General features: G+C 39.6%; 1 protein-coding gene across 1 annotated transcript in view; it reads left to right on the top strand.

The window, feature by feature from the left end:
• The window catches only part of NT5M (5',3'-nucleotidase, mitochondrial), a 35583-nt gene that overhangs the window by 14605 nt on the left and 5625 nt on the right, over positions 1-15353 (top strand). The window contains exon 3 of the mRNA XM_011359104.2: positions 2882-2942. Coding sequence (XP_011357406.1) covers positions 2882-2942 — 61 coding nt within the window. The remainder of the gene's footprint in view (positions 1-2881; positions 2943-15353) is intronic.

The following is a 15353-nucleotide window of genomic DNA, read 5'->3' as shown; positions in this document are numbered from 1 at the left end:
GGTTTCATTTATATAAAATTCTAGAAAATACAGTCTGATTTATGGCGACAGATGGTGGCCTGGGGCCCAGGAGGTGGGGTAGGGATAGGAAGAGATAACAGAGGGATACCAGGAAACTTTTGGGGTTTGTGGATGTGTTATTATCTTGATTGTGGTGGTCTGTGTTTCCCAAATGTCAAACCTTAACGTACTATGTCCTTTTAATATGTGTAGTTTAATGCATGTCAGTTATAGCTCAGTAAAGCTATTTCAAAATAATCAGTCTAGATGCTGGGTGGAGAATGGCTCAGTGGGGTCAGAATTGGAAGTCGGAGAACCAGAGTTGGAATTTTGCAGTGAGAGGTGGCTGTGTTTTGGACTGGATGATGAACATAGACAGCAGTTGATGGATTGAAACATGCTTTTGAGGGGCAACCCACAGGAACTGGTGATGGATATTGGGGGTGGAGGAAAGTTAGGAAAAAGGGTGATTTTTTTTTTTTTTTTGCTAGAACAATTATATATATAGTACCATTTACTGGGGAGGACAGGTTTGGGGAAGTAAGGACAATTATCTGTTCCATTTTGGAAATGCCGAGTCTGCAATGCCAGTGTGATGTCCAAGTGGAGACATTTAATAGGCCCCTGAGGATGTAAGCCTGGCATTCAGGGAAGATGTGAGAAAATAGAAAATATATCCGTTGGTCTCTGCCCCTGGTTCCTGGCACAGAGCTTCTAAAACCCTTGTGATTTCCTAAGTGATAAGAGGACAAGGAGCATCTTTTGTTCTAATGAGATGACTCTGGGTTGGCTCTTAGGTGGGAACTGGTCACCAGAAAGACCAAGCCATGATTAGAAGCTTGGAATTTTCAGCCCCCACCCTCTACTTCTCCAGAGAGGGGAGAGGGCCTTGAAATGGAGTGGGGTAATTGATCATTCTTATGTGAGGAAGCCTCCATAAAATCCCAAGAGTAGGAAGTTCATGTGGGACTGAGCCCTTAACCTGTGGTATCTGACACAATCTCCAGGTAGATAATGTCATAATTGAGTCAAATTCGTAGCACAGCCAGCTGCTATCTCAGAGCATTAGTTGGTGTGGAGAAAACGCCCACACATCTGGAGTTAGAAGTGTCGTGAGTATGGTAATAGTGTGAGAGTAAAGGAGACACGCAGGATAGAAAGCTGTGAGGGGAAAAGTGGGTGGGTTTTCTTACACAGGAGAGAGCTGGATCATGAAAGCAAAGTTGGGGGGCACCAGTATATAGACAGTGTTTAAAGCCCTAGGCCTGGGTGACATCACTAAGCATGGAGTGTAGATGGGGAACCACAGAGGGTCAGAAACCCAAGAGAGGCTGGGTGACGAGGCTGGGCAACTGGTTGAGGGCCGCAGTGGGTTGTCTGTCTTGATGAGGTTGAAGGATTGAGTGGAAGATATTAGAACAAGTTTACTGGAAGTTTAGTAAGTGGTGATCAGAGGAGAAACATGAAATTGAGATTTTGGCAAAAGTGATTATAAGCTGCAGGGTACAGCAGGGAGAGAGGTGTTGGAGATGGGGTGGAAGAGCAAGGTTAGGACCTCAGAGCCCCACGGGTTGGGTCCATGCATGTGTGCATGGTGTGCAGTGCCATGTTACGGTCACTGAGGATGATGATAGGAGTGGGGACGGAGGGACAATGGTGATCCTGTAAGATTGGGGAGACACGAAGGGCAGTAACTGGGCAAGTGGTAGGTGACAGCAGCCGGGAAGGGCAGTAGTGATGTGTCTGTAGGTACGGGCTTCACAGAGTCAGGGATTTTGAAGGAGAAATGATCTGGAAGTGGCAATGGAGACCAAGGAAGACTTTCATCACTTCACATCTCTGAAGCACGTGGGATATGAAGACAAAACAGCTTTCATTCTGAGGCACACGGGAGGTGTACTCTTCATGTGAGACCAGGTTTCAGTGCAGGCAGGAAGTGAGAGAACCCGAAGGAGAGGCTGCATATCCAAGGGAATGACCCAGCAAGTGGGAGCGGACAGCCAGGTTGTCAGAAGCAGTGCTGAGAGAGATGAGACTCAGGGTAACTAGAAGGCACATGCTTTCTCCCCAGGTACATGGCATTCTTATGTATGACTCCCAGAGGACTGATTTGCCAAAGAGAAAAAGAGTCAGGAAAATCCAGTCTTTGCAGGCTTGGTTTGATGAGCCAACTGTTGTTGGTTGCAGGGGCAGATGCCTACTTTATGAGGATTTTGGGCTTAGGTGGCTCAGTTGTTAGTGACTGGGGACCCTTGGGGTTGTGGGGGAGAACCTGGCTCCTGGGAGGCCCTTATGGGTCAGCTCCCACACTGACTCGGCACAGAAACTCAGACTGCGGGGAAGGGGCACTCCTCAGGAAGCCACATCAGCCTTGAAGAGACTCCCAGTGTCAGGATATTGAGCCAGGCGGACCTGGGCTCCTCCTTGCTGTGCTCCCTGCCAGGAGGTTTAGCTGGATGCTTTACCTGAAGACTTGTCCTTAGCGTTTCTATATGTTGCATTGCATGAGGCCCCAATTCTCCCCCAATAACTTGCTCAGCATCCTTTTAATGCCTCTCTTGTTGTAAATACTTCATAGTATTTCCCTTTCAGATCCCAGACTGGGCATCTAATAAGCCCAGCTAACCTTTTGGGCCTAGCCATGCATAAAAGCCTTAAGTCAGATGCCTACCCCTGAATTGGTTGCATGCGCCGGGGGTGGAGTCCCACATGGTTGCCCAGGGCAGTGGGACAGAGTAGACATCTCTGATATGGAGAGCAGTGGGTTTACCTATTCCAGGTGATGGGCTCAGATCTGAAAAGGTCCAGTGCCGCAGAGTGGGAGGGCAGGACAACAACAGGGATATGACTCAAAGGCTCACTCTCCTTTCTCTTCTCGCAGCACTGATGTCTTCATCTGCACGAGCCCTATCAACATGTACAAGTACTGTCCCTATGAGAAGGTAAGACTTGCAGCTTGCTCGGAGTGGGCCTGGCACTTTGCCTCTTCTTGCTTTTACCCCATGTGTCCCAGGTAAGGGGTGCTGGCCCTCAGCATGCCCAGCAGGGAGGGCACTGACCCTCATAGTGTGGCTGCCACCGGCTGGGATGGCCTCACTGCTGCCTCTTCTCCCATCTATCCCTCCTGTTTCTGTGCCAGGGTCTCCTTTCCCAAAGACCTCTAGCACCAGTTCGAAATTCTGTCACCTTCTCTGAATGGAGCCTGGTAATGATGCCAGGTTCTTTGGGGAGGATGACCATCCACATTTCAGTGAAGTGTCATTTGTGAAAGATGACACAAGGAGGGGCTGGAGGCGACCCAAAGCCAAATATTAGGGTACGTGAATTTATTTATATAAAGCCTTACAAAGGTGAAATAGTTGAGTTTTGCTACATACTCACTTTATCATGTTTATTGAAAAAATTAGAATTACATGAAACTTTTCTGGAAATTGAGAACCTGTGGTTGAACAATGCAGAGGACAGCTCTGTTGCCCAGGAGGTGGGCATTCACACCAGAGGTGGATTCAGGGCCAGCCCCATCCGCTGGGGAAGTTCAAGCAGCTTGTCCCAGAACCCCCCTGCTCAAGGGGCTCGTCTCAGACCTCCAGCATGAGTTCTCTTGAGTGTCTTCACATTACCTTTCCTCTCTCCAACTCTGTATCAGAAACAAAATGTGCACAGTCAGCCAACATTAATTGTCTTCTGTGTGCTTTAAATGGAATTGGAACTCTCGCTTACTGAGTAGTTATCATGCTGTTATGCAAGGCACTTGGCAGCCATCATTTCATTGCGTAGTCACAGCACCCCCTTCCATGGTAGTCCTTAACACCCTTGTAACATGAGTTTTGTTAAACTCAGGGGACTTAATGACTTACCCACAGTCAGTAAGTGTGTATTTAGGACTGAGGGCCAGGTCTACTATTTCTAGGAGAGTAGCGATCCCCAGGTCCTCAGACCAGCAGGGTCTGCATCCCCAGGGCACTTTAATAGAAGTGGGTATTTTCTAGCCTCTCCCGAGACCTGAATCAGAATCCCTGGGAGTAGCCAGGTGTATTTAAATAAGCCTACCGGGTGCACTCTTAGTTTTGAGAACTGCTAGGCTAGAGTAACTGTTTTCACTGAGGTTATACATGGTGGTCAGGGTGATTATCCAGTACTTATTGGAGTAAGATTGATAAGCTGGCTGTCATTCATCTATTCCCGTGGACTGAAGTATGATCTTTATGCTGCCATCACCTGTGCAGCCTCAGCCCAGGACTCTTCTCTTTCTGACAACTCAAACCTGAAATGTCTGTCCCTGGGTACTGATGTCCCCGTCCCACATCTGTCCCTCCCCTCTCAGGCTGGAAACAGGGGGCCATCCTGCTAACACCCTTCTTATTACCCCTCACATCTAGCGCATCAGCAAGTTACAGTTCCTATAGATCTCTTTCTAAAATATATCTGGCATCTGCCTACTTCTCTGTCTTTCCAATGCCGTCACCTCAGTATTTCTTCTCAGAACTAAGATAGCCTCCTAAACTGTCTTCATTTCAGTTCTACATGGAGCCAGAGGAGGTCTTCATAAGCAGATCATGCCAGTCTCCTACTTTTAAACATTTTAATGGTTTCCCACTGCACTTAAAATAGAATTAAACACACACACACACACACACACACACACGCACGCACGCACGCACGCACACACAAACACACCCCTTCCTTTCCATAACCTACAAGGCCTTGCCTAGCCACCTCTCTCACCCATCTCAAGTTCTTGTCCTCTTCCTTCATGATGCTTCATATTCCTTTGTTTCCTGAGTATTCTTGCTTCTTGCGCTTACACGTTCTGGGCCCTCTGCTTGGTTCTTCCTCATCCATTAGGCCTCAGCTCAGCTGCATCCCACAATTTCTGACCATATCTAAAGTAGATTCTTCCTCCTTGTTGTTCCATCTCTTAGACCTTTGTTTCCTGTATAACACTTACCACCATTTGAAATAGGTTTATTTCTTTGTCTGTATCTTGTTACCTGTTTGTCTCCTCTAATATACTGCAAGATCCATGAGGGAAGGGACTATGACTATCTTGCTTACAACTGATCCAGCACCTGGCACAGGGCCTGGCACTCTGTAAGCACTCAGTATTTGTCGTTGGATAAATAGAGTCATTTGTTCAACAGAGTTATCAAACATTTTTCAGCAATAATGTTTGCCGTTTATTTGATGCTTTTAATATTCCGGGCACTATACTTTTTTCATTTTTATGGTTTACAGCAGCTCCTTGTGAAATACAAATATGAGTGACCCTTGAACAATGTGGGGGTTAGGGGTACCAACTCCCCTACCCCTGCAGTCGAAAATCTGTGTATTATTTTTGACTACCCCAAAACTTAAGTTGTCCCTTGGTACCTGTGGGAGATTGGTTCCAGGACCACCCCGTATCCCCTGAGGATATCAAAATCCATACATGCTCAAGTTCCCTATATAAAATGGCATAGATCAATACATACAATTGGCCCTTCGTATCCATGGGCTCCCAACCATGGATCAAAACAGTACAGGTATTTATTGAGAAAAATTCTCATGTAAGTAGAACTACTCAGTTCAAACCTGTGTTGTTCAAGATTCAGTGTACTCTTATGATCTGTCAGATAAAGAAAGAAGCTGAATGGAATGAGGCAGCTCATCTGCATCTAATGATCACATAGGCAGTGGCACTGAGTCCAGGTCTGTGTGTCCTGGAGTCCATGCCCTTAGCTGCTCTTGCCAGCAGTGCCTGCTCGCTGTTGAGGATTCAGAATACAGTGACTGTATTCTTACAAAGAGGGTATCAGTTAGGACTTTTTTAGCAATATCAACAGCATCCAAGTAATTTAAAGCAAAGCTAGAATTAGAACGATGTTGGTTTGCTCAGAGAATCAAAGGAAAATCTGAAAAAACAGGCTTTTGACCAGCAGGTTCGGAGCCAGAGCCAAAAGATGGTCTCCTTTAGTGTATGTGCTCACTCTGCAACTCCATTCATTCTCCATCTGCAAATTTTTTTGCCCAGGATTCATGTTCCCAGGAGAGAGGCTGAGCTCAGATCACTTGCCTGACCCCTGGCCAGAGGACGATGGGCATGCTGGCAGTCCTGTACAGGATGAGGTAGCTTCAAAGGAAAAAATTGAGGTGCCATTACCAGAGGACAAGGCCCATTGATGGTGGATGCTTGATTAAATGAAGGAAAAAGGCAACAAAACCCACCTCTTTGAAACACTGTTAACAATTCGATGTATTTTTTTCTATCCCAAAATTAAGCCTCTTCATTTAACCTCCAATAAAAAAATGTAGGTCATTTTTAAATGTAAGGTGATAATGAATTCATCCATTCAGAGAACATTTACCGAACACCTGCTACAACACTTAAAAAATGCCCCATCTCTGTTTTCAGGAGCTAATGACATTGTGGTGGTCAGATAGCTGGTTTTCACGCCATGTCACAGGCTCTGTGGTCACACAGGAGGAGGAAGCCAGGGAAGGCTTCTTGGGGAAAGTAAGGAATGAATCGTATTATGGAAATGAGAGGCAAGAAGTAGGGAGAGTGAGTTCTGAATGTTGGAAATAGCATGTGCAAACACGAAGAGGCATGGGGGTACCTTGAGGAGCGGGGGTAGTATAAAGGGGGAGAGGTTAGAGATGAGCTGAATACAGGCAGGGCCTTTAGTAATCAGGAGTTTGTACTTCAGGCTACAGGCACTGAAAGGCCTTTGAAATATGTCAGACAGAGAATAACAAATACCATATGATATCATTTATATATGCAATCTAAACAAACAGAAGACAGACAAACAAAAAATCCCAAGTTCATAGATATAGAGAACAGATTGGCTGTTACCAGAAGGGGGAGCGGGGGGCATAAAATGGGTGAAGGGGGTCAAAAGGTACAAACTTCCAGTTATAAAATAAGTAAGTCCTGGGGGTGTAATGTACCGCATGGCGACTATAGTTAATAATACCGTATTGTATATTTTAAAGTTGCTAAGAGAGCAGATCTTAAGTTTTTACCACAAGAAAAAAATTTGTAACTATGTAAGGTGATGTATGTTAACTAGACTTATTGTGATGATCATTTCTCAATATATACAAATATCAAATCATTATGTTGTACACCTGAAACTAATATAATGTTATATGTGAATTATACCTAAATAAAAAAAAAATAGTGCATAATAAATAGATGGTAAAAAAAAAGTCTTAAGCAATCAGTAGATTGCCCAAAATAATAATTAACAGTGAAATGAGTAATGGCATATTTATCTTTATTTCTCTAAAGCCCTTGCTATTTTTGACATACGTTATGACATAAGGCCATTGATGTTTGTGAGTACAGCTATACCTCATTTTATTGCCTTTTGCTTTATTGCATGTCACAGATGTTGTATTTTTTACAAACTGTAGGCAAAACCCTCCACCAGTAAAAAGATTACAACTTGTTTTATTACAATAGTTGCTTTATTGTGGTGTTCTGGAACTGAACCTGCAGTATCTCTGAGGTATGCTATATAATGCCAAACTGTTTATGCCATGGAAAAATATTTGCCAGAACAAGTTCCTCAGCAATAAAAATAAAATAAGAGCTAATACTTAAAGAGAAATTACTGTGAGCCATATACTGTTTTAAACATGTCATATTAATTAATTCATTTAATATTCATGAAAACCCAAAAGGGTGAATGCCCATGTTTTACAAATAAGGTTAAGAAAACTTGACCAAGTCCTCATAAGCAGTACATATTTGATTTAGGTTTGAACTAAGCCACTGTAGTTTTGACTTGTGAAATGTACATTTTCATGTAGCTACATTATAGTTTATTAGATTTCTTCATCTTTTTTCCTATTTCAAAAATCAAAACCTCTCCCAATCCATAGCTCAAATATTCCCTTGTGTCACACAAAAATATTTTTTTTAATTTTCTGTCACACAAAATTCATGTCACACAAAAATATTTTTTTTAATTTTCTTATTTTGAAATAAAAACATGTTCATTATTCACGTAATTACTAATAATTTAAAAATCTAAATTTTAATTTTATAGAATAAGTCCACTTCACTTTTTATCCAAGCTGTCATCCAGTAAAACATTTGTTTTGAGAAACAAAGAGACACTTCAATATAAAACCAAAGGAGAGAGGAAAAAAAAAGACAGACCTAATCATAGGCCTATAGAACACTTTTCCTCCCCACGTGCCTCACCATCACATTATTAAAGGCCTATTTACAGCAGTTCCTTTTATGTGATACAGCATGTATAGGCATTAAGAAAAAATTACAAGGCAAACCAAACGGTAAAAAACACAGTTTGAAGAGAGAAATCAAGCATTCAAACCAGACGTGGCAAGGCTGGAATTATCAGACCAGGAGTTTAAAACAACTATGATTAATATGCTAAGAGCTCTAATGCATAAAGTAGACATTTCACAAGAACAGTTGGATAATGTAAGCAGAGAGATAGAAATTCTAAGAAAGAATCAACAAAAAATGCTAGAGATCAAAAGCACTATAACAAATGAAAAATGCCTTTGATGGGTTCATTAAGTAGATTGGACATGGTTGAGGAATCTGAGCTTGAGGATATCTCAAGAGGAACTCCCAAAACTGAAAAGGAAGAAAGAAAGAAGACTGGAAAACAACTACAAAAGCAGGAATGATTGAAAATTTTCAAGTAGGATACATACAAAAAAAAAAAAAATTCCTATACCTAGGCATATCATATTCAAACTATAAAAAAATCAAAAATAAAGAAAAGTTTTGAAAAATGCCAGGGGGAAAAAAAAACCCTTACCTATAACAAAGATCAGAATTATATTTGATTTCTACTTAGAAACCATGCAAGCAAGAAAAACGTAGAGTGAAATATTTAAAATGTTGAAAGTAAAAAACCCACTGACCTACAATTCTGTACCCTGTGGAATTAATTCTCAAAAGTGAAAGAGAAATACAGGTTTTTTCAGACAAACAAATTGAAGGAATCTGTTGCCAGTAGACCTGCCTTGCAAGAAATATTAAAAGAAGTTCTTCAGAGGGAAGGAAAATACTAACAGGTCAGAAAGTCAGATCTATATAAAGACAAGAAGAATATTAGAGAAGAGATAAGAGAAGGTAAAATAAAAACTTTTATTTTTCTTATTTTTAATTGATCTAACAGTTCGTTCAAAGTAATATTATCCACAATGTATGTGATGATTATAACTTCTATATAGTGAAGTGAATGACCTCAGTGATACAAGGGATGAGAAGAAGAAATTAGGAATACTATGTTATTATAACAGTATTGTTATAGTATTTCAAGTACACTTGTGCTACTTGTGTAGCAGTACACTGTGATTTGAAAGTGGACTTGGATTAATTATAAAGGTATATTGCAAACTCTAGGGTAACCACTAAAAAGTTTTAAAAAGTATATGCTTCTTGATAGACCAAGAAAGAGTAGAAAAAAGAATCATATAAAATGCTCAATTAAAACTACAAAAGGTAGAAAAAGAGTAGAAGACAAAAATAAGAACAGATAACAAGGGCAACAAATAGAAAATGGTGACAAATACAGTAGGTATTAATCCGACTATGTCAGTAATGACTAAATATCAGTGGTACAGATATATCAATTAAAGTTCAGAGATTGTTAGTGTGGATCAAAAAAAACCCATCTAAATATATGTTGTTTATAAGAAACACACTTTAAATATAAAAACACAGCCAGATTGAAAGTAAAGAAAGGGATGGAGAAAGATATACCATGATAAAACTGGTCAAAAGAAAGTGAGTAGCCATATTAATTTCCAAACAGACTTCAGACCAAGGAAAATTATCAGGGATAAGGAAGGGCATTATAGAGGCTGAGTGTGGGGAGTGCCCAAGAAAAGAACAATGGCTTCTGCTAGCACTTTGTCTGGGAGAAAGCTGCCTCTCCAGACTTCTCCCTAAAGCCAGACAATTCAGTTCCTACCCTTTATATCCCTGGTGCCCTTTGAGGAGCTGCTCCAGTACTGGAGCTCAGAGCAAAATACTCTTAACTCCTGGAGGGAAATAAAAAGGCAAGAGGTTGCAGAAACCATGGTGGCGGTAGCTCCCAGAGAAGTTAAGACACAAGTCTGACACTGTTAAACCCTGGGGGTTAACAGCGATAGATCTATTTCCTTCAACCTAGTCAGAACTGCCAGCTTCTCACAAGACCTAATTAAGTTTTAAATAAGATTCAGGAAGACATAATAGCTTATTCTGATTGTTCTTTTTATATCATATAGTCTCTAAATATTCATTGTCCTCATATGATTAAGCTGTAAATCAATAGAAAAAGCCAGTGAGGTTTTTCAGTTTTTTATTTTGCCCCATATATTTGGTCGTACTAGTCCTCTTAACTTCATATTAGTTTTTACTCTTCATATTGCCCTTTGTCTAAAGAGCTCCTAATTATATTTCAAGACCGAAAGTAAGTATCCCCTCCTCAGGAAAGCCCCTCGTTTCTCACATCTAAGAAGATTTGTACTTCTTCTATTTGGTACATATAGTGCTTGGAATATATCTCTATTATCTCAGGTATTACTGGGCATTGTATTACAATTATTTGCTTCTAGTTCTGTATTTCCCAGTATACCCTGAGGGTGTTGAGTGTAAGGGCCATGCCTTTCTGGGTTTCTGTCTCCATCAACTAACAGAGTGCCTGGTACTTCATGTAAGCTCAGTTAATTGGAATTCAAATTCTGGGAATAAGTGTAGCTATAACAAAAAGAAATGCAGAAGCCTAGTTTAACAGAAGTGTCATTTTCCTTCAAATTGATTCATCAGATTCAAACTGCTAATATTTGGGACAAGATACTATTTTCTTTCAGGACAGAGCTTCAGCAGAAGATACACATTGACTTAGACGAAAGTCCTCAAAGAGTTCCAAGCTGAGAATGATCATAAGTGCATATCTTGAGGAAAAACTTGCCTAAAAAAGGAACTTGAAAAATTTTATCAAATACTTTAAAGCTACATTAATTTGACAACGTGGTTAGCTTTTTTTCTGTTAGTACCTGTTTCTGTGTGCTAATTCATTTATGTTATCTATGAGTACTCACAATAGTAGACATATTGCAGTGCCAAAGGTTTAGGGGAAAAATATTTATAGGAAGATATAATTAAAATAGAAACTAATTACATTTATTGACTTAATTCTACCCCCTACACACACAAAGACAGAGAATTTAATAGTAAATACATGTATAATCAGTCTTTTGTGAGACCTAATTTGTCATGTTGGCCTTTTTCTTAGCCAGAATTCATGAAGTTTAAAGGTTAAAGCAGTGATTCAAAGGATGATTGCTATGCCTGCGCCTTATTGAGATAGATAGACTGATGGACAGTAAAGGACATTTCTGAACTTTCTGTTTGTGATTATGTGATTTTAAGGTTTGGGTTTACAAATGGTGAAGCAGATTTTAGACTCTATGTGAGTTTTTCTCTTTCTGAAACAACAACTACAACAACAATAAAGCCAAATAAAGGTTAAACTGATGTTCAGATTTAAAGAAAAAAAAGAGGGCTATTCTATAATAATAAAGGGGTCAGTTATCCAGGAAGACATAACAATTCTTAACATGTATATGCCTAACAACAGAACATAAAAATATGTAAGACAAAAACTGTTAGAACTGCGAGGAAAAGTAGATGAATCCACTATTATAGTTAGAGACTTCAACAGCCGTCTATCAGAAATGAACAGACTTAAAAATAAGGACATGGTTGAACTCAACACCACCATCTGGATATAACTGACATCTAAACACTGCTTTATCCAACAACAGCTGAATACACATGCCTCCCAAGCTCACGTGGAATCTTTACCAAGACTGACCACTTTCTAGGCCATGAAACACCTTAACACATTTAAAATAATAGAAGTCATACAATATATGTTCTCACACCACAACGGAATTAAACTAGACATCGATAATAGAAAGATAGCTAGAAAACCCAAAAAATACATGGCAATTAAACAACACACTTCTAAATAACACATCAAAGAAAGATCACAACAGAAATTTTAAAATACCTAAGAGTAAATAAAACGGAAATACAATTTATCAATATGTGTGAGATGCAGCAAAAGTAGTGGTTAGAGGACAATTTATAGCATCGAATACATATATTATAAAAGAAGAAAGGTCTAAAACCAATGACCTAAACTTCCACATTAAGACACTAGAAAAAGAACAAATTAAATCTAGTATAAGCAGAAGAAAAGAAATAATAAAAATTAGAGCAAAATCATTAAATTGAAAACAAATCAATAGAGAAAAACAACAAAAGGAAAAGCTGGTTCTTTGAAACGAACAATACAATCAATAAGCTTCTAGCAAGACTAAGAAAAAAAAGAAGACACAAATTACTAGTATTAGAAATGAAAGAAGAGACATCACTGTAGATCCTGTGAACATTAAAAGGAATACTATGAACAACTTTATGCCCACAAATTTGATAACCTAAGCGAAATTGATCAATTCCTTGAATGACACAGTCAGCAAAAACTCACACAAGAATAGACAATATGAATAGGCCTAAACAGATGGTCCTCCATTTAGAATGGTTTGACTTATGATTTTTTGACTTTATGATGATAAAACAATACGTAGTAGAAACTGTACTTCAGAGTTTGAATTTTGATCTTTTTCTAGGCTAGCAGTTTGTGGTATGATACTCTTATAATGCTGAGCAGTGGCAACGAGCCACAGTTTCCTCTCACCACTCCATTTCAACATTGTACTGGACGTCCTGACTGATGAAATAAGAAAAGGAAATAAGAAATATATAGATTGGGAAAAAAGAAATAAAACTGGCTTTGTTTGCAGATGACACAATCATCTATGTAGAAATCTGAGAGAATTGACCCCCCCAAAAATCCCTTCTGAAATTATAGGTGATTATAGCAAGGTTGCAGGATACAAAGTAATATATAAAAGTAATTTGCTTCCTACGTACCATCAATGAATAAATGGATTTGAAATTAAAAACAATACCGTTTACATTAGCATTCCCAAAACAAAATACTCACATATATATATAAATCTAACAAAATCTGTATAAGATCTATATGAGAAAAACTATAAAACTCTGTTGAAGGAAGTCAGATAATAACTAAAAAAAAAATAAATAAATAAAGGGGGAGATATTCCATGTTTATGGATAGGAAGGCAATATTGTCAAGATGTAAATTCTTCCCAATCTGATCTATTGATTCAGTCTAGTCCTATCAAAATCCCAGTGAGTTATTCTGTGGATATCGACAAACTGATTCTAAAGTTTGTACGGAATAGCAAAAAGCCCAGAATAGCCAATATTGAATGAGAACAAAGTTGAAGAACTAATGCTACCTGACTTCAAGACTTGCTATAAAGCTACAATAATCAAGGCAGTGTGGCACTGGTGAAAGAATAGACAAATAGATCATTGGAACAGAATAGAGAGTCCAGGTAAAGACCAACACAGATGTACTTAACTGATCTTTGACAAGGATCAAAAGCAATATAATAAAGCAGAGCGATAGTCTTTTCAACAAATGGTGCTGGAACAACTGTATATCCACATGCAAAAAAATCTAGACACACACTTTACTTGTTTTACACCTTTCATAAAATTCAACTTAAAATAGATCTTAGAACTAAATATAAAATAGAAAACTATAAAACTCCTAGAAGATAACACAGGCGAAATCCTAGATGACCTTGGGTGTAGTGATGACTTTTTAGATACAATATCAAAGGCATAATTTATGAAAGAAATAATAAGCTGGACTTCTTTAAAATCAAAAACTTTTGCTTTGCAAAAGACATTGTCAAAAGAATGAGAAGACAAGCCACAGACTGGGAGAAAGTATTTGCAAAAGACATAACTGATAGAGGACTATTATCCAAGATATACAAAGAATTATTAAAACAACAGTAAGAAAATGGATAGCCTGATTAAAATATGGGCCAAAGACCTAAACAGACACCTCACCAAAGAAGATATACAGATGCTATATAAGCACATGAAAGGATGCTCAACATCACATTTCATTAGGGAAATGCTGTTGTTGGATGAAGTAGTCTTTAGATGTAAAAACAATGAGACATACCTATTAGAATGGCCCAAATCCAGGACACTGATGACACCAAATGCTGGCGAGGATGGGGAGTAACAGGAACTCTCATTCCTTGCTGGTGGGAATGCAAAATGGCACAGCCATTTTGGAATATAGTTTGATAGTTTCTCACAAAACTAAACATATTCTTACCATATGATCCAGCAATCACGCTTCTTGGTATTTACCTAAATAAGTTGAAAACTTGAGGGAGAACTATTATTACCCTGCTGTGGCCCAGATAACTTGCTGAAGAGGAGACTCAATTATGAAAAGCCAGCACTGCCTTTTTAGGAAAAGTGGCCACACTAGGTTGCGGCCTGCACCTGGAAGGGGGTCATGTGAGGCAGGGAGTGCTGGTGGGGGCTCCAGGCCACAGGGGCTGTGAGGCAGGGTGTGGGTTGGGGATGGAGGCACAGATCTGGTGTTTGCTGGGGCTCTGCCCCTTGCTGAACCTCTCTGAGCATCAGCTTTTTTATCTGTACAGAATCTCTTTGCCATGGTGACCTTTCAAAGATGTAAATCTACTTGTGTCAGCCCTTGTTTGGAGCTACTCTACTTGTGGTCTACACACAGGTGCTGGCCCAAGATAGAGAAATGCAAAAATGGTTGTGTGCAATTGGAAATGTTGGTAGCCTTTTGACATGGATACAGCATCCAAGAACATGACTGGATTTCAGATCTTACATAAGTATCACTCCATGATCAATTAGAAACTAAAAAAGAGAACAAGTGGTCCTTCTTCATTGATAGTTTCTAAAACCTAGACTGATGGACTTAGAATGAAGTCTTATCTCTCCAGCATGACTTACAAGGCTGATGGGACTTTGGCTCTGCCCAGCACCTCACTCCTCCTTCCTGCTCCCCCTCTTCTTTGTGCTCCAGCTACACAGCTAAACACAGCATGTTCCTGCTGTGGAATATTTAGATTTGTTTTTCCCTCTGTATGGAACATTCTTCTCTCAGTCCTTTAATTCCAGGCTCTGCCCTGTCACGCAGGTTCAGTCACAGACGTCTCTTCTCAGAGAGGCCTTCTCTTACTATCCTCAATCTTAGTTCCTTGTTTTATTACCTCAGAACACTTGTTCCACCTGAAATTTCTTGTCTGTTTGTTGTGTGTCTCTTCCCACTAAAATATGGATTCCATGAGAGTGTCTCTTCTACATACCATCATCTCTCCACTTTCGAGAACCATACTTCACATAGTAGGTGCTCAGTAAATATTTGTTGAATAACAGAATGAGTAGATTGTTG

The sequence above is a fragment of the Pteropus vampyrus genome, unplaced genomic scaffold (assembly GCF_000151845.1).
Source record: "Pteropus vampyrus isolate Shadow unplaced genomic scaffold, Pvam_2.0 Scaffold44, whole genome shotgun sequence".
In the NCBI taxonomy this organism is placed as follows: domain Eukaryota; kingdom Metazoa; phylum Chordata; class Mammalia; order Chiroptera; family Pteropodidae; genus Pteropus; species Pteropus vampyrus.
The sequence above is the reverse complement of the archived record's forward strand: the minus strand, read 5'-3'. Positions and strand labels throughout refer to the sequence as shown.